The 26,548-nt window shown below is 38.0% G+C and overlaps 2 protein-coding genes across 2 annotated transcripts in view; one reads left to right on the top strand and one right to left on the bottom strand.

The window, feature by feature from the left end:
• LOC139123617 (uncharacterized) overlaps positions 1–26,548 on the top strand; it is a 108,003-nt gene that overhangs the window by 37,504 nt on the left and 43,951 nt on the right. The window lies entirely within an intron of this gene.
• LOC139124118 (serine/threonine-protein kinase PDIK1L-like) lies at positions 14,465–17,843 on the bottom strand. Its single transcript, XM_070690262.1, has 2 exons — positions 17,668–17,843; positions 14,465–15,474 (listed from the first exon to the last, which is right to left on the bottom strand). The coding sequence occupies exon 2, from the start codon at positions 15,466–15,468 to the stop codon at positions 14,581–14,583; it is 888 nt and encodes a 295-aa protein (XP_070546363.1). The 5' UTR covers positions 15,469–15,474; positions 17,668–17,843; the 3' UTR covers positions 14,465–14,580.

Below are 26,548 nucleotides of genomic sequence, written 5' to 3'. Positions count from 1 at the left end.
AACTTTGGGGTATCGGGTAGGATTTGGCCCTATTTCATGAAAACTATAGAAGATATTGTATAATACAATATGTCATTTTAAAGCCAAATAAATTGTCTTTCCAATGGCAGCCAATAAGCTAGGCTATGGTAAATAGTAAGCTCTGCAGATGACTTACAAGACGACACATTTAACAAAAACATATGCGAGTCGGTAATACACTGACTTCAAGGTACCCTTCAAAACATGCAAGTAACAGTCATTCAATCCCAATATTTGGTCTGTTAAAAGTCTAACTCATATTTTTGACATGTCCCTGTACCAAATAAAAATATATTTTATACAAAGCATTGCCTTTTTTAATGTGTCTAGGAAAATAATTGGTAGAATTTGAGATTAGTTTCGATGGTAATTTGCGACATAAAACATTGGAGTATGGGGTAAGTTTTGATCTTATTTCATGAAAACTATAGAAGATATTGCATATTGCAACATATCATTTTAAAGAAGAGTAAATTAACTTTCTAATGGTACCCCATTGGCCTCGTTATGTTCAAAATAAGCTCAGCAGAAGACTTACAAGAAGACAGGTTTAACAAAAACGAATGCGAGTCAGTACTACTGTGATTTTTCGGTACCCTTCAAAATATGACTGTTACAGCTACAGGATCCCAATATTTTTTCTGTTAAAAGTTTATTCCAAGTTTCTAACATGTACCTGTAGCAAATAACACAAAGTTAATACACAGTATTGCCTTTTGTATTATGTATAGGTAAATAATTGGTGAAATTTAATTTAGTTTTGACAGTAATTTGTGACATAAAACTTTGGGGTATGGGGTAAATTATGGCCCTATTTTATGAAAACTATAAAACTATAGAAGATATTGCATATTGCTATATACCATTTTCAAGGAGAATAAATTACCTTTCTAATAATAACCTAGGTCATGTTAAACAGTAAGCTCAGCAGATCACGTACAAGAAGACAGGTTTGACAAAAATCACGTGGGTCACAAATCGTGATTTTGTGGTACCCTTCAAAACATGACCGTAACAGCTATTGAGTCCCTATATTTTGTCTGTTAAAATCCCACTTCTTATTCTCGGGATCCCAAGGCTTCTGAAAATTACAGGTTTGTTATCCTGTGGGGTGAGGGGGGAGGTGCACGTAGACGCCCCTCTAGCCTCGGCCTAATAGATTGTTAGTAATGCTTGCTGTATATAAAGTAAGACAAGGAGGCATAGACAATTTTCCAAATACGCCTTAAACAAATTATTTATAGAAAAATATTTAAAAATTAAATTATAACCATAGACAGTCGTCAATAATCTATTTACTTGAAGGAGAAAATGGCAATATGACTCTGTGTGCATGTTTTCGAGTCTTCTTTTTAAGGCTGTGCATTAGTTCATTGCATAACAATAAAATGCCCCTTCACGATATACCAATGTAGCAAAACTTACTATTTTAGTGACTAGAGACAATAATGCATGGTAAATACCCAATTTTGACATTTATTTTCTTCTTCAGCACATTGCAATTAGTAAATAACATCCATAAATGTGTTTGATTTGCTTCATAAGGAGGAAACAATAGTCATCGTATTTTCTTCCGGTTAAAAATACTGAATTACCAGAAAAAATCGATTTAAAGTTATCCAATTCTATGACGTCATATTTTTTCACTAAAGCTTTATGCATTTTAGAAATACCAGTATCTAAGCTTTCTAAAACTATAAGATATATGGCATTTCAAGCCAGTTTACTTCATCAAGGAAAGAATGTTGTACCCCTACCCCTAGCTTTTGCACACCCCATACAGATACACGCAATTCAAAATTGACTCAAGAGAAGTAGTGTATAGTTAAATATCTAATGTTAACACTTTTTTTCTTGTTTAATATGTGGGAATAAATAATTCAAACACAAAAAGCTGTCAAAATTTTGCTTAATAACAAGTAAATCACAATTGTTACATGGTATTTTGGGTAAAAAATTTCAAAATTGTCAAAAAAAATCATTTTAAAGTCGTCCTATTCTATGTACACAAATCAATTTTGCTAAAGTTGGTATTTCTCATAAAGAGCAGAATCTCAGCTTTCCAAAAATGTATAGTTTGTGCTATTTAATGCTAGTTTACTCAATGTAGGGGAGGATATAGTACCCCCTACCCCTACCCATTTTTCGCCATTTTTGCGGTACATGCAAATCAAAAACCAGCCCAGATAGGTAGTGCATCCCAAAATATGTTAACATCTTTTTTCTTGTTCAGCAGGTCCTAAAGAACAAAAAAATACCCAAGTAGTAGGGATGTGGGGGGGGGGGTGCACGGTGGGCCCCTCCAGCCCACGGACTAATTCACAATCTCTGAATTAATCATTTTACCATAGAGTGATATGCTGAACATTTAGTCTGGCTATTTGAAATAAATTTTATATCGATGTAAGTACATAATATAGGGTTATTCACGAAATACGGCCCTGTATGGACGAGGGCTAAGTGAGTGACGTATTGGACGAGCCGAATTATACACCTTCCTCCATTAATCGTCCGTATAAACTAATTCTATGGTAAATTTTGGCTGGTCCCCGCCTCAGTGACAAGCACAAAGAGGCAGGTAACGGGAAACCACCATGTGTTGAATTACGAAATCTGATTGGTTGAATCATGGGGCGCTGTCATTGGCTGTGCAATTTTATTTGGAAGTAACGCTAAAATTATCACAGTTTCAAGATGCGAACGTGGCTAGAATTTAACCAAGGATTTAATTACCATTCTTACAAGTTTTGAAATATTGGCAGCTACCAGATTAGACTAAAAAGCACGCGACAAAAAATGATGCACTATGTGCGGGCATGCGCAATTAACAACTTCCGGGAGACCAAAAACTGTCTCATTTCAAAATGGCGGTTTGCCTGTATCTGCGTCTTACTACGTGCTGCGTCTAGACACGTGAGACGCAGTGATCAGCGAATGGTAAATTTTGCGATTGTTTAAATAAAATTGCTACAAACCCCAGAAAATTTGCATATTACACCTAAAAATAGTACGCTCATTAGCTCGCACGCCAGTAATCACAATAGATTTGCATGACAGAACTGTTTTTATTTGAGAACACGAGAGCATGAAAAATTTCAAAAAATCCAATGTTATAACAGCATAGCTAAAAAGGAACACAACAGCGGTGAAAATCATGAACTCTGATAACTCCTCCTCCTCGTCGTACAGGACATATGGTCGTCGGCGTTTAGCTGGACATTGCGAACTGGAAGACACTGCTTCTGAGCTCGGTGGTGGCAGTCTCGGGTACGCACGCTCGTTAGAAATTTCGCGGAAAAGGAGGTGATTTTCGTCGGACATCACGGAGACATCTAGGTCCGTGAAATCGAGAAAAAGGGGTACTTTTTCAGATCACCCTCCGAGAATAGGTCTGCTTCTTAGCAGAATTAGCAGAATCAGACAAACTAAAACTCCAAGAATTCCTGGATAATGTCAGACCAAAGAAAAAGCGTACCCCACATGTATCTGTTGCAGCTACAGATGACGGACGATGTCTAATAACTCAAGAGCCATCAACTAATACAAGATCAAAACGGATCAGAAAAGTGATTGTATATGAGTGTGACTGATGAACATATGGTGAAGACAAAACATTGAACGATCACTGTATTTCAAGTTTTCATTATGTTACTAAGCATACATTGAACAAGGCAGTCTGTTACTGTGCACATCAAACAAAGTCAACCCATGCTAAGCTAGTGTATTATGTGTTCCTTTTTCACCAAGAGTCAGCACACTTGCTTTGAAATTGGTAAATTATGGTATTCAAATGTCTTGGCAAACATTTAGGTAAAATCTCCCAGATATCGGGAAAAGGAGTGTTTTTCGCAGTGATTTTCTCCCAGATTTTCCAAAAAAAGGGGATGTTTTTCAGAGAAAAATTCTGGGAAAAGGGATACATTTCAAACTAAATGAGCGTGGGTACCCACCCATACAGAGACTGCCACCGCCGGGCTTCTGGGGAATTTGTAATATTAATTGTGAAGCTACAGTCGGAAGTAGTAGCATTCTCAAACATACCGCTATTACCTCCGCGAATAAACGAGGTCAAATTACACTTCTTGATGAGAGCTAGTGCCGGAACTTGGAATTGATGGCGGCATTGGCGCGATGACAGGTAAGACTTGTGAGTTTACTGGTTTCCTACCGACTGGCTGGGCCTCTTGTTACGTTTTTAAGGGAGGTCAATTAACTCTGAATTCGGTTCGAAGTTGCGTGACTTTGTTGACATACCCGTACTTGCCGATAATTTCCCTGCAATAATGTCCGACATTTGTTCATGTTGTTTTTCCGACGCTGTCGCGTAATTGACAAGACTGTTGACATCTATATGAGCGGACAGTTGTGCAACTTCAGTAGGATGAATTCCCGAATGGAGTAATTCTGTTATCATGGTTTTTCGACAACTGTGATTTGTCTTTCGGCCCACTAAATTGGCCTGTTTAGCTGCGGACGATATGATTTTACCGAGACTGTGCACTCCAAGAGGCTGCCGTTTGAACCAAATGTCACCAGGTTTTGATGCAGCGTGGTTAATTTGCAGGTAAAATGGATCATCCTGCTTGTTCATGTCCGATGGTCGTTTACTAGCATATTTTTTGTAAACATTTACGGGACAGTCACTTGGGTTTTCTGGTGTTGCGAATGCTTTCGGTTTGAAAGCTCTTTTAAATTATTTACTTGACCGGAACGCGTTTTAGTATCACGCTCATTGTACTCAAGGTACTCCCTAAGCTCCCTGCCATCGGGTTTTGTTGCAATTGGACATCTCCCCAACGCATTTTGTGGTGTTCATCTCTACTCTAAGTCCAAAAAACATGCAGTTATTCATGAAAACAGTATTGAGGAGAGTCATGGACTGTCAATACCTATCTGTCCGTTCTCTGTCAATTTCTCGCGATCGGCGGATATGACTCGGCATGGCGTGCTGTTACCGAGGCCTTGTTTTTTCAATTGTTTACGTTTGGTGCTGAGGACATCTCTCAATCTTTGAAATTCCTGACCGCGACTGATAGAATATTTGTAGCCCTTTTCTTTAAGATATCTTTCTATACCGCGATGAAATGATGACAGCGAGTCGGGCTCATATTTACCGCCATTGCGTTTCCGAATTGTCAGAAAATATTCTTGCAAGTACCGATCGAGATCTTTTGCTGATACATTTTCTAGTTCCCGGTTTTCCTGTGATGGACCATCTCGCAGCCACTGTTTAAATCTGTTGACGTCGTGAAATGTTTTTGTCTTTGTGTTCAGGTTTTTTTGCTGGTCGAGAAATGAGTCGATTTCATCATTTGTGAAGTAGGACGATATCGGCTCTGTCGATGTCGTCTGCTGTTCTGGAGTTACAGTTGCTTCCCCGACGTTCGGTTGTGCACGGTCGCTTGTTGGTTGTGGAAGTTGACTCTCTCCAACTTCGTCCGGATAGTAAAACTCACTTTTCAGATGTTGCACCCATTGTAGACTAGACCAATCATAATAACGGTCCTCAGGATATATATTTTGGTCAGAGTTATCGTCTGCTTCGTCTGCCATTGTGTCCACAAAAATTCACCTACTGCTCCGTAGTACAAGTCCCTTGCGTTGGCACGAAGCCAATTAATTTCCAGTGCAGTACAAGCAAACTTCGCTGAATGTTTTCAATTTAATTAGTTTTTTAAAATAAAAATCAATTGCATTTAGACTCAGTTTTGTGTTTAGCGTGTTTTAAACCTTATACTACGAATACATTTTGGTGGAAGTTGTTATTATGTCTATAACTCACCGTAAAATAGTTTGTTTACATCCGATAATCGCTAGGTCAAAGGTCAAGCAGGCGCGTCGCGCGTCTCCCGTATTCGGGACTCCGCGTACTATACAAAATACGGAAAGTTATTGGACGGTCAAACTCCCATAGGTTACGGCAGTAGGTGTATAATAAATTATTAAACTTTGTGGCAGAACAAAATATACATGACTGAAAAGAGACAAGATATGACGTTTCAAGCATTTTTAATGTTTGAATTGGATTTCGCAGATCTTATACTTTCTGGATTTGGTTCCAGAGTAACACAAGAGTATTTCATTGAACATTGTCACATACTAGTGGTATGTTTGGGATGAGAAGATTTCTCTTATCTTTTGCCTTATCGCTTAAAAGTTGAATATTTGACAAGTTGCCAGGAATTTCTGCAGGAAAATTTCATCATAAACAAAAAGTACAGTTTGATAAGTACAATGATTACTTATAAACATTAAGAATTACCAACTCATGAAACAATGGTGGTGTGTGCTCGAATCTGTTGGGGTTTTTAAGAGTACATACTATTCGTTTTTAGGGTGTATTATTCATTTTGAAATCTGCAGTTTCTATGAAAAGCATGTAATTTCTTATCCTTCTTTGTTTCCTCAAGGAGAATTCAGTTTAAGAATGTCTACCAAAAATTGACATTGACCTGTACCATGGCTAATTACAAAAAAAATATAAATGACAGAGTGGCGCACCTTACGAACACTAAGCTAAATCGTAAGCTGTTTGGTCAACTTGACCTCTATGACTACTTTGATTTCTAATTTACAACGGTTCAGCGCATGCGTCAAGTGTCATACGGTCTTGCTGACAGTGTTACCGTTAATCACTAGCAGGGGTCACTGTACTTTGTAACAATCGTGAATACACAAGGCAATAGTCGACAAAACGGTGTACTTTAGATATGATACTATCATTGTTGGTTACATCAAAGCTACTGAATGAAATCATTATGAACATAAGATACAAAATGTTGGTATCTCGAATAGTCCTCAAGTCATGCACAAACGTTAAAATGAATCAAGTGATTCTAGTACACAAACAGAGTTTTCTGATAGTCAACTTTAACGTTGTCTTGCACTTAACAAACACTTTTCCAAAGCGATATTTCTCGTCAATATGACATGAAATCTCCTCATTCGACAGATAAACAACGTTTTACTAGATCTGAAATTACCTACGCAATCATAGTGAGCCTTTTGAAATGTAGTACGATAATTCTTTCAAACAAATTGTAACACCAGCGAACGGAAATAGTTCCGATCGAGTATTTTGACGTATTAAATACTGGCGTTAGGACGAAATCATGTTAGGTGGATTTTTATCAAAAAGTTTTAAGTACATTTAAGTCGTTGGACATCAAAAACCCGAGGTCGTAATTTAGGTTTTCTTATTCCAAATATGTATCCCTTCATCTTCGAGTAACTATTGCTACCATACTAAACTTTAGATTCTCATCAATATGATCACAGTATGGCGCAGTACGAAAACCACGTCGTCTCAGCGTTTTGTACGTCATTTCTCTTCTCCGGTCGTGCAATTATTGGCATGGGTGAATTGAGCACATCGTAAACTTCTCTAGCCGACGGTCTTGCTTTGTATTCGCATCTGATCATTGAATTGATTAGCTTTCGAATTGCTTCTTGGATGGTGACACTCTTGCCAACTTCTCTGACTGCTTTTGGATGATGAAATAGATACTTCCCTACACAGTCTTCACCAATGTTATCATAATAGATCATCAGGCGCGAATGGCCACTAATTATATCTATTCTGCGCTCCAATATCGCACAAAACCTAAGGAGAAAATGTCGGCTTTCTCTTTGTAGTGAGACTTATATACTTCAGGTGCCACGTAAAGACGAGTTCCAGCCGGCGTATGCATATAGGATACACCACTAGTTGGTAAGGGATCACCGTCGCTAAGCTTGATCTTTACAATGCCAAAATCAGCGATTTTAGCATTTGGTTTACCATTCTCAATCGAAATCAGGACGTTTTCTGGTATCAGATCACGATGAACTATGCCCTTTTTATGAGAATACTGCATTGCGTCAGCCATGTGTTTCATCAACACAAGGATGACTTCATTTTTAGGCTTTTCTTTGATAACGTAATCTTCAAGATTACCACCATTACAGAATTCCATCACGATAGAAAACTTATCCTGATTCGGATTCAAAAAGTGTTCGATATATTCTACTATGTGAGATGATCTTTTAGCTCTTTCAATGCCACCAATTCTTCGATCGATGATATTAGCTTTTTAGGTCTACCACACTCCTTTCATCGCGTAGATTTTCCCATCTCGGTGCCGGACTTTATGAACGGTACCATAGGAGCCTTTGCCCAGGGTTTCTAACTTGGTGTAGTCTTCGAAGGGCATGTTATCTGGAAATATCGAAATAAAATTTATCACAATACTGGTGACATACAGACTATGACACGCCATATCAGTAGACGGTTCCTGTTGAAGAACCCAACAATCAACAAACGAGACTCATAAATTGGAACTAAACGGATATGCATCTATTTTTTCATTAATTGTATCTGTGCTGTTCGACGCATTGCACCTCATAAGTTCCTTTTGACGGGCTAATATCATGGCATCTTGTTCGACTACAGCGAAAAGTTTTTTGGAACACAGAGTACGCTGTCGATCTTTTTAAAATAGTACGTTATGATTCTATGTCCCGAGTCCACATTCACATGCACACCAAATATTAATTGATGGAATATCAAATGGCTGAACTTCTTAGAGAAACACGCTATTTGATATCATAAACTCTTTCTCAACGATTTAGTTTACGCTAGGCATTTCTGGATGTTAAATGAATTTTGAAGAAAAGTATTGTGTATTTCCATTGAGCGATTTAAAAAGGAATTTCTCAGCCTATGGAGAACAAAACACGACTTTTGACTGCAGAAAAATATATTCTGTAGTCCTCTTTACCTGCATAATAAATGTAAAAATGCTTTTCGTTCAAAGAGTCCAAAAAATAACTTTGACCAGGGCAAATTTACAAATATGTACATCTCAACATGGTAAAGAAGATGTGTCAGCCATGTTTAAACTACGGTAAATGCTCTGGCACTATATTTGCACGGCTGCAAAGTAAAAATCAATGATTAGCTAATATCGGTACAGGTAGTCACATTGTTGTCTTGGCAGTTTTCTGTTACCGTTGAGTATATATTTTGCTGGCGGTGATACAATGACAGCTGGAGACAAGCATCATGTGTACAGCAATAAGGCTCAGGTATAAATAATTCCATTTTCCTCGAAACTAACTTCATATAAAAATGCTCAAAGCTGCTTTGCTGAGTACTTTACAACCTATTAATAACAACAAATTAAGCCATTTTCCTTCGGTCGCGAAGTCTCCTACCAAAATGTAGACAAATATCACAAGCATACCATAAATATTTGTGTGTGATAGGGTTTGGCTCAATCTTTGAAGTCAGGAACCTAACGAAAATTTACCTATGTAATTCCAACAATGCGTAGCTCAACAAATTTAAAAATTGGTACCTCATTTCTTATCTTTGATCCTTTTAAGACTATTTTGTACAATGGGGAAATCGTTTTTATGATGGCATTGCTATTTGTCTTTGTGATTTCTCTTCAAATTAAATTTACCCTAACTGGTCTCAACAGATATGACAAGACAATGGCAGATCCCAATACTACTTGAAAAAATGAAACAACTACAAAAGTTTGTATAAACTTCCCATTGTCAAAGTCTGCTCTCATACTGACATAGCTACAAACAGAGCGGTTGCCATGTAAAATGATATATAGATTGACGAGAGAAACACACAAGCATAATAACGATGTGGAGAAACTAGCAAATACGTGAGTATCAGTACCCGCCGATATGCTGATAATAGTCCAAGAGTTGTTGCAAAGTTGACTAACGCGGAGTATTAAGGCAAACAAACAACTGGTCAACTCTGTTATTTTTTTCGAATTTGACAGCCAGACACCAAGAAATATTTCTATTTTCATTACACATGCGCAGTGGCGTCTGCATGTTTTTGAAACGTCACCATCTGCCAGGCACTTCCTGGAACCTGACTGACCGGGTTACTAAGCAACCTTTCATAACAGATGACGACAGTATCAGAGCAAAGTGTAAGAAATATTTTCGCAAATCAGAGACATATATAACACTCCCTCAGTTGAATATGTCGGGAAAAATCCCCACTTTCGTAGTGGAACTCACGCACGCTCATAACATTTTAACTGGACCAGTAATTCCGATCGCCAGAAACTTGTCTAACTATGTAATGGGGGAAGTCCCAAGCTATTTTGACAATACTATACATTGTCTTTCTTCAATTTGAGCAGCGCCACCAAGTGTTGTTACAAACATGGAAATTAGAAAATAAGCAAATCGGCAAACGACATGAAATATCTCGATATATGATATTCAAAAAACCGATTGCCCTACGAAAACTGCAAAGATAAAATTATCTTTTTAGTTTTACAAATCGTTGGAAACTACATTTGTTCCACTGGTACAGAGGAAATTGTCACAAATGCTGACTACGAAAGAATAGGAGCATGTTGCGGTTTTTTAGGAGCAGTTGCATGACTTTTGGTATATGACCGGTGTAATTTTTCTGTTAAAAATCGATTTTGAAGATCAGTACTATGTTTGCTTGGACAAATGGAAAAAAACATTTTAAAATATACAATGTAATCATCGGCCTCAATATTTTTCGCAAACAAGCATTACGTAAGCATTGATTAAAGTGAATTCCAATCCCAGGTGCGCTAGAGTCAGGAAAACAGACTGTCGCAAGGTCATCGGTAAGTCTACTCCCATTTTGGAATCACAACCAAGTTTATAATTCAGAGAGACAGCAACAGCAAACAAAGTTGACATACATAGAGCAACAACCAGTCTGTATGGAGAGGTAAAATAAGACTACCTCCATCGGTCAAGCGACTGCGTTCAAAGTGCAATCTCCGTCACTAGTTATAGCTCATAGTCAGTCAAAAATAAACTAACAAGTATGTGTCAACATATGTACAGAAATGCTCCACTTACCGTTGTATATCTCCCTTGTTTATGGGATGTTCTGTTACTATATGCTGAGCTGTGCAACTTATGTCAGTATTGATAGTTTGGCGTTAGATTTGCCACAAGCCGAAAATATCATGGATACGGAATGTTCTTTCTTTCATTGCACATGCGTATTGGCATATAAAGATCATTTTGGATGTGTGCACCTAAGGCTCACCCCAAATTTTCAAATTTGCATACATCTGAATATGGTGAAGGAGGCGTGTCAACTATGTTAACGTTAAGGTAAATGCCCCTACTTGCACGGCTGCAGAGTAAAAATAAATGATTAGCTACTGTCTGTGTAAGCGCTGTCTCGGTAGTTATTTGTTACCGTTCAGTATACATTTTGCTATGTCACAATAGGGTTCTTAGTGAAACAGATACAGATACAGACAGGCATCCTGTGTACAACATTCGGGCCTCGGTAAAAATAATACCATGTTTCTTGAAACCGAGCAACAATATATATAATTGTTAAAACCTGCTGTATTCAGTACTTTCAAACGTATCAGTTGCAACAAATTCAGACATCTTCCTTCGGTCGCAAGAATATATACCAAAATGTAAACAATATCTCAAGCTTACCATGCATATTTGTGTGTGGTAGGATTGAATTCACTGAAGTGAAGAACCCAGCGATAGTTTACCGAATTGGAATAAAGTGTAGCTTAACAACATGGATAACGCATTTAATTTCATATCTTTGATTCTTTGAAGGTTATTTGTACAATGGGGAAATCGTTTTTATGATGGCATCACTATTTGTCTTTGTGATTTCTCTGCAAATTAAATGTACACTAACTGCTCTCAATAGATATGAAAAGACAATTGGAGATCCCAATCCTATTTGCAAAATGAAACAATTACAAAAGGTTTTATTAACTTTCCGTTTTCAAAATCTGCTCTCATACTGACATAGCTATCAATAGAGCAGTTGCCATGTAACATGAAATATAGTTTGACGAGAGAAACACACAAGCATAATAACGATATGGAGAAACCAGCAAATGTGTAAGTACCAGTACCCGCCGATGTGCTGATAATAGTCAAATAGTTTTTGCAAAATTGACTAACGCGGAGTATTAAAGCAAACAAACAAACAACTGGTCAAATCTGTGACATGTTTTCAAATTTAACAGTTAAACACCTAGGGAAAAATATTTTTACTTTCATTATACATACACAATAGCGTCTACATGTTTTTGAATGTCACCGACTGCCAGGCACTTCCTGGAACCTTACTGACGGGGTTACTAAGCAACATTTCATAACAGATGACGGCGGTATCAGAGCAAAAAGTGCAAAAGATTTTCGCAATCAAAGACATATAGATACTACCTCAGTTGAATATGTACAGAGAAATCTCAATTTTCGTAGCGGAACTCACACAAACTCATTAAATTTAACTTTGACCAGTATTTCAGGATCCGATCGCGAGAAACTTGACTAACTCTGTAATTGGGAAGTCCCAAACTTGCTTGACAATAATGCACATTGTCTTTTTACAATTGGTGCAGCGCCAAAAGTGTCGTTACCAGGGAAATCAGCAAATCAGCAACTTGAAATGTATTGATACTTGGTGTTCAATAAAGCCGCTGCACTTACATAAACTTAATGGAGGAAACTGTATTTTCAGTTGTCACAAAGACAAGACAAGTGAAAACTTTATTTTTTCCACAGCTTCAGGACAACTGGTCATAAAAGGTAACTTGGAAAGATTAGGCCCATCTTGCGTTTTTTGAGGCGCAGTTGCATGACTTTTGTCATATGACCAGTGTCATGTTTCCTGATTATTGATTAAACTATTTCGAAAATTAGTATAATGGCATAAGTGTGTCAACTAAAGGGAAATTATATTTAGAAAAATGTATTCGTCGGCCTCAATATTTTTAACAGGTAAGCATTCAGTAAGCATTGATTGAAGTGAATTCAAATCCAAATTGTGCTACCGACACGAATGTATGAATTAGGAAAACAGTGTAGCAAGTATCTGTTGCAACGTCATCACAGTGTCTTATTCCCATTTTGGCATCACAAACGATTTCATAATTCAGAGAGACAGCAGCAGCAAACGAAGTTAACATACATGGAGCAACAACCAGTCTGTGCGTAGAGTTAAATGACAGTACCTTCATCGGTCAGATTCTCTCAATGGTTACAGCGCGTAGGCAGTCATTGTATCGACTCTCGGTGCGTAACGCAAACTAACATACTAACAAACAGTTGTCAACAAAGAGAATTGCTCTACTCACCAGTTTATGTTTTACCTGTTTACATAATGTTTTGATACTACATGCTGGCAAGTGTAGTCTATGTCAGTGTCTAGCTTCAGCTTCTCAACAAATTTTCGTGTTTAAGGAAGTATTCGCCTCGAAAGTGTAAACTTAAACTTTTGCTCAGCCTTTCCTAAATGAAACCTTCAACCGTTCTCTTACCAAATTAACAATAAAAATCAGGGGTCACCGTGCAAAGTTTGGAACAAGTGAAACAAATAACTCAACATTTTGCGATATTTGAAATTCAAGATGGCCGCCATTCCTGTGTTAATTCTATGAGGTAAAAATACAATTTGAATTTTCGAAATGCTAGGAGGGTGAAAGTTTTTCTTTCATCAAGAGCTTCAAAATGAGCCCCCATATAAGTTGTAGATCAGAAAAGAATTTTAAAAATATCCGTCCGAATATCTGTCCCGGAGGCGCGTTCTGCCTTAAGTACTCAAAATGTACGAAGGTAGCAACCAGAAAGTAGGGATATGGAATATTCTTTCTTTCATTGCACCTGAAAATTATTCACAGACGTGTTGTGGTCTGGTTTCTGGTTGCTACTTGAACAAAAGTGGATTTTTTAGGCATGGGGAACGTCATATACAGTGTGTTTGTATTACAGAACAAGTCATATGCACTTTCTGTTCTGGATTTTAACCAAAGTTGTATACGTAAAAATCATGGAGAAGTCACAGTAGCACTTCAGTTACGTTCATGGCACATCCTACACTCACTGCCCCTCTTTTAAGTGTTCCATGGCATGGTGATACTCCCTCTGATGAATATATTTTTAAAACATGTACACGAGGGACAGATATCGACTCTCAAAATTTTTCAATTCTTGCTTTTCAGGTCTACCACTTGTGGGGGCTTTAGACAAAATTTATAGTCTTATTCTTTCAAAAAAAATCACTTTTCCTCATTGAGTTCATTCAGAGATGGTGGCTATTTTGAATTCCAGATACCGGCAAATGTTAGGTATTCCCTCAATTCCAAATTTCCCTCTAAAGAGCAATTCCTTCATCCAAACCTCGGTATAAAGAATCCTTCACTGTTTTCTGTGAAATCGCGTGTTTGTTCGAATTCTAGTGTGAAGAAACATTGCACAAACATTTTAACCCTTAAGAGTTATTGAACTATTGAGCATACAGTGCTGAATGCATAGTATGGTTTATTCTTGATATAGCAGAATGAATAACAATTGAAACGCTACTTTGAAAAAAAAAAACTTTTTTCTTATATGGGGTACTTTTTAATGTAAATGTCAAAATTAATTTGAAAAATACAACGTAAGTTCGGGCATCATGTAATCATCAAAATTAGCATATTTACAAAATCGTGTGACGATTGTTTGATTCAACCGTTATATATATGGTAGATATTTCCCATTGACTAGAAGTTTAGCTCATTCCTGTTACAGCACAGAGCAGTTTGGACACCGCGTTGTTGACTTGAGCTTGAGCGATTTGTAGACTTCTTCGGCCGACGGTCTCGATATGTTGTCCGCGTACAACATCGCTTCGACCAGACTCGTAGTTTCCCCTGGAACGGTGATCATCGGCAGGACTAGTCTGACGGCGTGCGGGTTTTGTTGAAGAACGAGGCCTATCGGGAACTGAATATCGTTGTTGTAAATGATTACAAGCTCCATGCCACGTCCAGGTATATTCAACACCAGGCGCTCCAGTATGGCACAGAATATCACCCCTAATGAAAACACATCGACTTTCTCAGTGTGGCATCCCTCGAAGACTTCAGGCGCCATATACATGTATTTCCTCCCACTTTCTGTCATGTAAGATTCCAGAGGAAACTCAGGCGGCGGTGGTGAAACGGTGCCAGTAATTTTCCCCAAACCAAAGTCAGCAATTTTGGCAATTGGCTCATTATTTTCCACCTTAATCAGGACATTTCCAGGTTTGATATCACCATGAACGATTCCATTTTTATGGGCGAATCTGATAGCGTCTGCCATTTGTCTCATCAATGCAAGGGTCACTTGATCTGAAGGGTCTGTGTCTATGATGTAATTCTCCAGGTTGCCGCCATCACAGAAATCTGTCACGATACACATTTTCTTTATATTCGAATCGTAAAAGTGCTCGATACACTTGAGAATGTTTGGGCGACCACTCCCAGTGTGCACTGCAAGAGCTTCGCTGATTGGCGACACTAGATGAGAGTCTACTTTGCCTTCTTTCATCGCAAAGACGGCGTCACTGTAATTGTGACGGATCTTGTAAACCACGCCGAAGGCTCCTTTGGCGAATTCCATTTCTTTGGTGTAGTCTTCAGCTGGCATGCTTGTCTGCGAGCAAAAAGGAAAAAATGTATGAGAAAGAAGTTGAGGGCAATGTGCAGCGCCTCGAAAGATTGTCGATCATTGGTCGGATGAATATTATTGTTATTTTGAATCATAATGAAGGTATGCAAACTAGATATGATCTTTCCAGCTCTCTTAACGATTTTTATATTACGATACTTGTATTGTTCATATTTACTTTTATTATTTCATTTTTTAATTTAAATTGTATTGAGAGATTTTATGTCATGTGCTATATAAAAAATGGGGATTAAGATTAATATTAATAATATATTCACATTTAAATAATCTCAACCCTAGTTTTAAGCAAATTTTCTTTTTTGCGAAAGCAAAATCAGTGTCCACACTTGAACAACATGTCGAGGGGCAAAATCCAAACAATGAACACGATGGCTCGAAATGGATGTTGTTCTCGTGTATGTAGGAAGAAGGACATATATTATTTAAATGCAAATGGGTCTCTGTACTTTGTACACCTAATTAATCTTCGCTAGGGCCAAGTATCTGTTGCATGTCATGTGCAAGAGAAATTCGTCTGTGCGTTTTCTCGGACACCCCTACCCCACCCCCACCACCAACTTGTTCAGAAATGAACGTTTTAATTGTCGACAAAATAAAATTAACACGATGGTACCTAATTTTGGATAATTTGATCTTAATTTGTTTTCAAATTTTTAAACAGTGTTAGGTGCCCTATAGCTGAATGTTGAATATTACAAATTACTCATAAAAAATTTATTGTGAAACTTCAAAAGAAAAGCAGATGAGCTTACATTTGCAGATTAAACTGGCATTACTTCACTATCCAATTACCCCACATTAGATATGCATTCTTCAGCATATGTCATCAAGTTTGCTATAGGTCAAACACATAACAAAACGCAACCTGGAGGGCAATGAAGTTATGAAAAGAGAACAAGCGTGGGAACCAAAAATGTAGAATGAACGAAACTCACACACAATGATTTTGTCTTTTCATATTTTCATTCTTCAAGAACACTGAAAAATGGTGCTGGGCGCTTGCTTGAAAATTATCTCGATTTGAAAATGTCGGCGAAAGTTAGTTGTGGGTGCTTCCATCACGGATACTTATTAAGCCTGCGGCAGACGAGAATAAACGGGCTGGGAGTAAACCAACACACTGTACTGTAAACTGAACAAAACAGTTTAAAAAAGATATCAAAATTACAGCTTATGTAACTGTAAGACATTCTTGATCTTAATTATACGGTATGCTAATTTACTCAAAAGTGCAAATGTTTTGTCTGAATTAAAAATACTGCTAAGCTAATTTCCTTCTATCCACCCAAAATAGTAAGTGTCGTCATAAGCGGAGATCGTTAAAGAAATTTTGTGTCAAATATGGTCGCATAGGATGGTTTGAGTCAGTCTCCGCGAGGTACATTCAAAAACTACTTATCAGTTCGCGACAAAAACTGTTTGTTTTGATGAGAAGCTAGGGAGCGTGGCTTTCGTATGAAAACGAAGTCCCCATGATAAGATTAATAGACGTCATATTTCAAGGAAAATTGTCCTGACCAGTGAGAAAATTTTGAGTTGTGAATATGTTTGAGATGTACACTCTATGATCTGGTTTCAAGGCTGTGGGAGGGGGTACTTCGCATTTTCTAAAACGTTCACGTGCCGCCTTTATTTGGGGATTTGTTTTCCAGTGAATTAGTCTAAAAAAGTACAATATTTCAGTGTAACTACGATCAAAAATTGTGAATCATTTCATCCAGCAAAATATGAGCCCAAGCAGATTATATGTTCTTTCCGCCGCGGATTTTAGCAAGCAGATTAGCTACAAGCTTTGCTGGTACCCCGGCCGTGCAAATTCTTAGTTCTTGCCCCATAATGCTTTTCACATTCCCACGCTTTGACATTGGACCAGCGTCAAAGGTCATAGAGAGCTGAAAGGCAGTCGTAAAATTACGATATTTTGGTTTAAAATGGGATATGGGTTCTTTACGTGAGACCTCACACTCCTGCTATTTATCCAAAGAGGTAACCCCTCAGTTTTTAAGGTTCAGGAAGACAAAATAACACCTATGTAACGACCGAAAAAGCAGAGTGATATACCGCGTCCAAAGTCCAGCTTATTGTTTAGCAAACTAACGGCCTCTGGGTGGATTACTCACAAACGTTTAGCAAAGAAAATGCAATAAGTTTACTTACAACGAATTGGCGATCCACAAAAATGCTCCGCTCACCAATGTACAGTATATGTGGCAGCTCTATACGACAACTAGTCACTCTATGTCGATCAATGTAGCGTACATCGCTGTCAAGCTGTTATACCAGTCAACCATAAACGTGTTTGAATACTCAGAATTTACGTGTGCGACAGCCAGAAAACAGAGATAACGAATATTTTCTTTCATTGCACATGCGCAATTGAGAGTTACCCATATGACACGATTCTAATAAGGTGACATGTCAGGTTACACACGCAACTTATCATAACAACAATTACAATGCAACACGTTGTCTGAAAACTATTGACTGACCAATATCTGTATAATTCTTGAAATAATGTTGACTTATATTGGAAGCTTAATTACTGCGAAAAAATATGTTAGTTTTACCGAAAAAGCCGCGGGTTATATTTACTACTGCGGTTGGAAATTGCTCGGTATACTGTATAAGACATTACGTGTACATTTGAAAAATAATCTAAAAGTGGATCAACTCAACTGTCAACTACAGCAACAGTAATATTCCACTTTTACGGCCTACAATATAACTCCTGACATACCTGCCTTTAAACGTCCCTTTGAATAGAAGATACCCTCGTTGTTGAACTTGTGAGGTTTTTCCTTCCCTCACAAAGCCAAGAAAATGACAGCATATAGTTAAGACTTGACCTCGATCACTGATCATGCTACGCTCGGGGAAGTCCCGAGCTGGCTTGACAAAATGATGTGTGCGCCTGTTCCACAATCACTCGTGATCTATTCCGCTCTAAGACTATACGCCTATAGACGTGTGTACATATGCCTGAGAAAAAAAAGGCATATGTACACACGTCTATAGGCGTAGGCCCTATAGTCCGAGAGCGGAATAGATCACGAGTGACTGTGGCTGTTCCAATTGTGGTGCGCCATCTAGTGGTTGCCAGTAGAGATGCCAAATTTACCCGTACCGTGATAGGTTGGATTATGTATGGATCGAGGGAATGAACATAAGCAATATATGTTTCATTTCATGATCGCAATGATAGTTTGAAGTGAACGTGTACCAGCAATCCGATCACTCAAGGGTACGCTTGGGTATACAAGAAGTAGGAGTGAGCACAAGAAATATGGTTTTCTCACATCCGAGAGGGGTCCGATTTTTCAGCACGTTGGATAAAAAATCGATATCTACTGCTATCGAACAGCTAACTTTTCAAATGTTACTTTGTAAATATGCGCTCGACTCGGTACCCCTTTCCTGTTTTGTTTCATCGTTATGAGCGTTTAGGGACGGATTATTAGATCTTCGGAGGGGTGGTCAAAAAATTCAAAGCAAAAGTTAGGGGGAAATAATCGTCAGACTAGTTTACAAATTAAAAAAAATCAGAACGCAAAAAATATACAAATTTGACAGTTTACTTAGAAAACATTATCATATCATGTCTCACTTGGAAAAGAAATTAAAAATTTACAATTGTAAACACAAATTATTCACAATCTGATTGTGACCACCCCGCCTCCTAAGATCTAATGGTCCGTCCCTTACAATTATACACAACATATATGTAAGGCCTACTAGAAATTTTCATGTGGACAATCAGTCTCTGACAAATTCTAAGTCACTGTAATTTCAAGTAAATTTTCAGCAACTTTAGATTACAGTTCTGCATCAGCTGAGATAAGAAGCTTACGTTTTAAGTATTTTCTATATATGAAACACCTTCTAAAATAACCACGAATTATTAAATTTGAAAACTTACATGGGTTGGTAAGGTACACTATGGCTTGCACTTCAATCCGAGATCCTGTCGTATGGTATGGTGTCTGAAAAATTACAGACCCATTTCTAACCTTCAATTTTATCTCAAAAGTTTCAGAAAAAGTCGTTGCCAAGAAACTCAATGCCTATCTCAACAGTAATTAACTTCTTGAACCGCTCCAATCTGCCTACAAAAAATCCACAGTACTGAAACTGCACTTCTAAAGGTCCACAATGACATTACTCTCTCCCTCGATGCTGGGCAATATGTTATCCTTGTAATGCTTGATTTATCTGCAGCGTTTGACACCATCGACTACAACGTTCTGCTTTTACGCCACGCTCATCTGGGTATTCAAGGCACTGCTCTCAAGTGGCTTTCATCATATCTAACCAGTCCGTCGCAATCAATGGTCATTCGTCACAATCAACTCAACTTCAATTTGTGTTCCACAGGGATCAGTTCTAGGCCCGCCTTTATTCACTCTCTATACTACACCCCTTGGACAGATAATATGAAATCACAATCTTAAATTCCACCAATATGCAGATGATAACCAACTGTATATGGCCTTCACAAATATCAATATTCCAACAGCAATTTCTCAAATCCAAGACTGTCTGGTTGACATTGGGTGACATCCAACAAATTACAACTCAACGATTGCAAAACAGAAATCCTCCTTATTCGTTCACGATATGATCACTCACCAACCACCATTAACAGCATTCAGGTTGGATCAAGTTCCTTCAACAAGCAGACACAGCCCGCAGTATTGGATTCCTGTTCGACCGTATTAAACCACGATTTCAAGAAACACATAATTCAGACCTGTCATGTCAGAGCATCTATCTACTTATCCGCCGTATCGGATTTATCAGGAAATATCTCTCTCAACAGACTTGTCTCGACTCTTAAGTATTCAACTCTTTCTGCCAAGCTAGACTACAGCAACTCCCTACTCTACGGTTTACCGGACTCATACATCAGATTACTACAGAGAGCACGAGACCCGGCTGCCCGTCTCATCACAAAAACAAAGAAAAGGGATCACATTACACCAATCCTGAAAGAACTTCACTGGCTCCCCGTGTCTTACAGACTCCTACTTCTCACATATAAATAAAAATCATGGACTCGCTCCTTCATACCTGGCTGAACTCATTGAAGTCAACACCCCTTGCAGGTCTTCCGATCAAGTCAACAAACAACACTTTAATGTTCCTGAACTCTGTTAAAATCATACGGTGACAGATCCTTTTCCTATTATTCATCAATTATATGGAACAAACTGCAAGCTCGTCTTCGATCAGCTCCCAACATTCGTTCCTTCAGATCTATGCTTAAGACTCAATTCTTCAAGAGAGCTTATCTGTGACCTATAGTATAAAGCGCCAGTGAACATTGGGCACTATATAAATTATTTATCCAATCCTATCCTATCCTATCTTGTTTTCTTATCCTATCTTATCTTGTTATCAAACTTATTCCTAAATACGAAACTATAGGGGGAATCAAAAATTCAAACTACAACCCCTGATTTTTATGGTAACCATAAATGAAAGCTGTGAGACTTAGCTTTTAGGTTCGGGAAGTAATCCTTTGTCTTTATAACGAAATATGCAAAAAAAGTTTAGTTTCTTAAACTTATCGCCATCATTGACAAGGACATTGTGATGAACGGTTTCTTTGTGGTTGTATTTATATACTGCGACTGATGTCAAGACTCGACGCCATTTAAAAAAGGGCAAACAGACATTTTAGTTGGACCATAGACCCTAAGACTGTGGTTGGACAGTGTTCAATCGTATATCTGGACAAGCAACGGAAAAATCTATACAAGAAAGAATGAAGACACCCAGGCAATCGTCATCTCATCAGAAAACTCCATAAACCGCATCGCGTGAACGCTTTACTTTAACACTGACTCTTAGTTTTGTATTGCAACTCCGTTCTCATGAACTATGAGCACAACACAAGAACCACCAACCATCAAGTACAACTGTAACTCATATTCTATTGACGAGTTCAATACAGGTAAATCATCCTCTGATAAGCTCATATTTTCCGCTTTACATGTGAATATCAGATCTATTAGTAAGCATTTCGAAGATCTCATTTCCCTGCTTCAAGTTCTGCAGCATACATTTCCATTTATAGCTGTTACAGAAACTTGGCTGAAAAATAGTTCAAATCAACAGCTCTTTCATTTACCATTGTATAGACTTGTCACCTGCAACCGTCAAAATTCCAGAGGTGGTGGCGTGGCATTATATATTCACTCCTCTTTGTCTTTCTCACACATTGATAACTATCAGCTTGACAGCTGCGAATCTATTTTTGTCGAAACGGTCTTTGCAAACAAAAAGGTGGTAATTGGAGTTGTTTACAGGCGTCCAAACACGGCTATACATGAGTTTCTTGATAGCCTAGAAGGGGTTGTAATGGACATTTCAACAAAAAAGAAAGATTGCATTATACTTGGTGATTTTAACATCGACACAAGCTGTAACGACTCAACTTCTACCCAGTACACAACAATTCTGAGTTGTTACAATTTCCATCAGATTATTACCTCTCCAACCAGAACTCACATGAACACATCTACAACTATCGACCATATTTTAACAAATATCACAGATCAGTTCTTTGACTGTGGCTCACTGCAGACCGATATAAGCGATCATTTCTCAACTTTTGCGATTTCACATGAACTACATCATTTTTTCAAGTCTAAGCCTTGTTCTCACACTTTTAATTTCAAACATTATAGTAAAGAAGCTTTTAACGAAGATTTATGTAATATTTCATGGGAATCAGTTTATCAGTCATCAGATGTAAATATTGCGTATGACAGATTTTATCGAATGTATTACAGTGTTGCTTCCAAACATGCACCTGTTACTAATTATAACAAACGTCATTATTCACACAGCACATTGAACAAACCCTGGATATCACGTGGTCTCCGTAAATCAATCAGAACCAAGCACTTACTATTCTCACGTACGAAACGTCAGCCACGTAACACTGAGCGCATACGTCACTATCACACCTACAGGAATCTGCTCACCAAGCTCTTGAGACTTGCTAAGCGTAATTATTATACCGACAAGTTTAACTCAGTTGCCGGCAATACTAACAAAACATGGCAAGTCATAAACAACTTGATAAACAAAAATGAGTGCAAAGGCAACGTTCCCACCAAAATTAGAGTTAACGCCCAGAACGATAACTACACAACAGACCCCGCCAATATTGCTGGCATTTTATAACTACACAACAGACCCCGCCAATATTGCTGACATTTTCTGTGATTTCTTCACTAACATCGGACCAGATCTTGCTTCTAATATTCACACTGACACTCATCCAACTAACTATCTCAATAATAGCAACATGAATTCCATTTTTTTTCAACCCCATTACTGTAGATGATATCACCAAGGAAATTATGGCCCTTGATTGTAGTAAATCTGCAGGGTACGATTTTATTCACCCTCTTCTAGTTAAAGATGCTGTTAATTACATTTCTCACCCTCTTGCATATATTGCTAACCTCTCTCTCACTAATGGCCAATTCCCCAACGCTTTGAAGTTTGCCCGTATAACGCCAATTTTTAAAAAGGGGTCCCCTTTCGAGGTTGGAAATTATAGACCAATTTCAATTCTTCCGACATTTAGCAAAATCTTTGAATCCCTGGTCAACAAGCATTTGATTTCGTTCTTAGACAAATACAATATCTTCTTAGATACTCAATATGGCTTTAGGAAAAATCGTAGTACCAAACTTGCCCTAGTGGATTTGAGATTTCTGAGATCACAGATCACATTGACAATGGTTATGTTACCCTAGGGATCTTCATTGATTTAAAAAAGGCCTTTGATACCATAAACCATGATATTCTCCTACAGAAACTTCATCATTATGGAATAAGAGGTTCTGCACTTGATTGGTTACAAGTTATCTAGATAATCTAGATAGTCAGTTTACATAGACGGCATATCCTCCAGGTCTCACCAGGTGCAGTGTGGTGTCCCCCAGGGTTCTATTCTAGGTCCAACTCTCTTTCTTATCTATATTAACGATATTAACAAATCAACTAATTTTTTTGACTTCAAGCTGTTTGCAGATGATACTAACATTTTTCATTACACAAAAAATCAAAACATCAATCTTGATATCATTAACAACGAACTAACTAAAGTCACTAATTGGTGTAGGGCAAACAAACTCACCGTCAACGTTGACAAAACGAACTACATGTTTATTAAAACCTACCAGAAACTGATTAACACTCATGGTCACCTTTCCATTAATAATATTCCAGTAATTGCTACAGAGTCTTCAACCTACCTTGGAATTTCGATTGATTCACATTTAACTTGGCACTCTCACATTAATACCATAACTAATAAAATCATCTCTAAAATCGGAATTCTATCACATATTCGTCATTTTGTCCCCAGATCTATATTAATTCTTCTCTACAACACACTTATTCTTCCCCATCTCAATTACTGCATTGAGATTTGGGGAAACACTTATTCATCTCATATTAATCAGCTTTTTCGCCTGCAAAAGAAACTGGTCCGTCTCATCACATTTTCACATTTTACAGCCCATACTAAACCACTTTTCCTTCAGCTTGGCATCTTGAATATTTTCAAACTTAGCAAGTATGCTTGTTGCATGTTCACCCATGATTTAAAATCCAACCATTACCCCCGTGATGTTCAACAATATCTCCACATCCCTTCACACTCTTATCCCACCCGATTATCTAGCAGAGGAGACTACCTTATTCCACATCATAGCCTCACACTGGCACAAAACCAATTCAGATACTCGGCAGCTACACATTGGAACTCCCTTCCCTCATCACTCAAACAGATCACCACAAGGCATGCATTCAAAACAAAACTCAAACACTACCTTTTACATAGTGACGATAGTGACGATTAAGTTTCACATAACTTTACAAGTAATTTATTGTATCTGAGTGTTTCAAATGTTGTGTATTTCTGCAGTTGCATTATTTAACTCCAAGTTTTTTCGATCACATCTGTAAATGTCTTCTCGTTTTATCACCAGCTGTACGGACTGTCACCAGATCTTATTGTACTAGATAATATGTTCCCGGGGCCATGAACTTGTACTAGTTCTACCGAACTATCTTCATGGCCCTCACCACTCAACTTCAGATATTTCAGACACATTATTGTAACAAATATTTATACATTTTATTTATTTGCACTGAATTGTATATTTTACAAAATGTTCATTTTTTCGTCAGTGGTGAAATAAACAAACAAGTAAACAAGTATTATTACAGGCTACGATAAGGTGAAGAGTGGCAGGACTGTACTCAGCTGTAATTGTGAACACAGACCTGTAAGAGGTTCAATATTGTTTTTAATGTGCACACAATTATGCTTGTATTTATTTCTGTCATCAAAATTGCCTATTTTTCTGAAATATACAACCCTGAAATCTGACAAATTTTCAGACTCTGTAACAGGCCCTGTAAATTCAACACTCACACACCACTGTTTTCACACCAGTATTTCAGTCATGTTGTCACAGCATTGGATACAATCAGAAATTACATCACTATACATTCCTGTAATACCAGGTCTGACCTAACTTAGAGATGTATTATGAGCACTCGCAGTATCGTTTTGACCCGTTGACCCTTTGTTGCGCGTGCGTACCTAAATGTCAGAGGTCAGAGCTAGCTAACTATCGCGCAGTTTTCAGCCTGACTGCCTAACGTGTGTACTCCTTCAGAAGCTTCTGCTGTACAAGAAACTTGCCGAATCATGGTCCATAGTTAAAATAAATCAGCAATCGACGGTAAATATACCTCTTTACAGTGATCCAATGATAAATTTGTGGAACCAGCGCTTCATTTTAACTTTCCTAGGAGCCGGGCCTACCTCTGCGTGGCAGGGCTGTGTGTTACTATACCGGCGTTGAAGCCATATAGGCCTAACGCCGGTAACACACAGCCCTGCCACGCAGAGCCCACTGCCCGGACTTGTATTTCATGTTTGCATGCACGGCAGTTGCAATATACTTTTGAACCGTGGACTGTTTGTCCGTTGTTTATCATTTCGAATATATTGCCATGGGGCTTTGTATGGCTTATAAATATGATGATGCATGGAGGTAGAAACTTCTTCCGCCATCGCCACGGTGAACGTATGTTGATGCTCCCATGGACGACTGCAGAGGTACGTCCAAGGTGTTCCTAAATTGCCGTCATCGTCAAAAACCTAAGCTTCCGCAATGACCCTCGGGGCTCCTATGGCTTCCGTAACTCACGTAGGTTTCTAAAACTATATATCATTTCCCTTCCCTCTCAGTCTTTTGCTACACACCAAGGACGCCAAAGGAGTCTCGCCATAAAGAGGTTGGGAGCATCCGGACTAATAGAAGGAAACCAATTGAAGAGGAATTTTTGCCAGACGTACGACACCAGGAGGATAAAATTTGCCTAAATAAAATTTGCTTCATGTGCATTATAAAGTTTATGTAGTCAAGCTTATAGGCTGATATTCAGGTTGTTTTGATTTTGCTCTTGTTTTTTGGCAAACTCTTTCCTCCAAAAACCTAGTTTGTACGAGGGGTTTGTTTTGGTTTTGCTCTTGTTTTAGCATCATTATTATATTTTTTGCACAGTGCAAGAAAAGCATTTGTTCTTAGGTTAATATCAAAGACACATGTCAGCAGCATATCACTCATAGTTACTCAACAGGACTGTCCATGCAGCTCTATTAAGTACTACAAAACAAGACAGAGAAACATTTACTGCAAGAGGATTTTTTTGAAAAATTTAATACTTATATTGTTATACATGTTCATAGTGTTGTGAAATATAATAAAGATACTGCAATATGACGTAGTAGTGTTTTTTTTAAATTCAGATCCTCAGTCATGAAAAGCAATACAGAATTACTGGAATAACAATCAATTTTCGTGTTCAACGGTAGCTTATGCAAATATGAATATGCGCATGCGCAGTGCTCCAAAATAATCTCTAAATTAGGCCAAAGTAATAAATTCTTTGTTTTGCGTCCCTACCCGCCTAGGATTTTAAATTTCCATGAAAAACACAC

This window comes from Ptychodera flava, assembly GCF_041260155.1.
Source record: "Ptychodera flava strain L36383 chromosome 23 unlocalized genomic scaffold, AS_Pfla_20210202 Scaffold_23__1_contigs__length_28996876_pilon, whole genome shotgun sequence".
In the NCBI taxonomy this organism is placed as follows: domain Eukaryota; kingdom Metazoa; phylum Hemichordata; class Enteropneusta; family Ptychoderidae; genus Ptychodera; species Ptychodera flava.
Note: the sequence above shows the minus strand (reverse complement) of the source record. Positions and strands in the feature narration are given on the sequence as shown.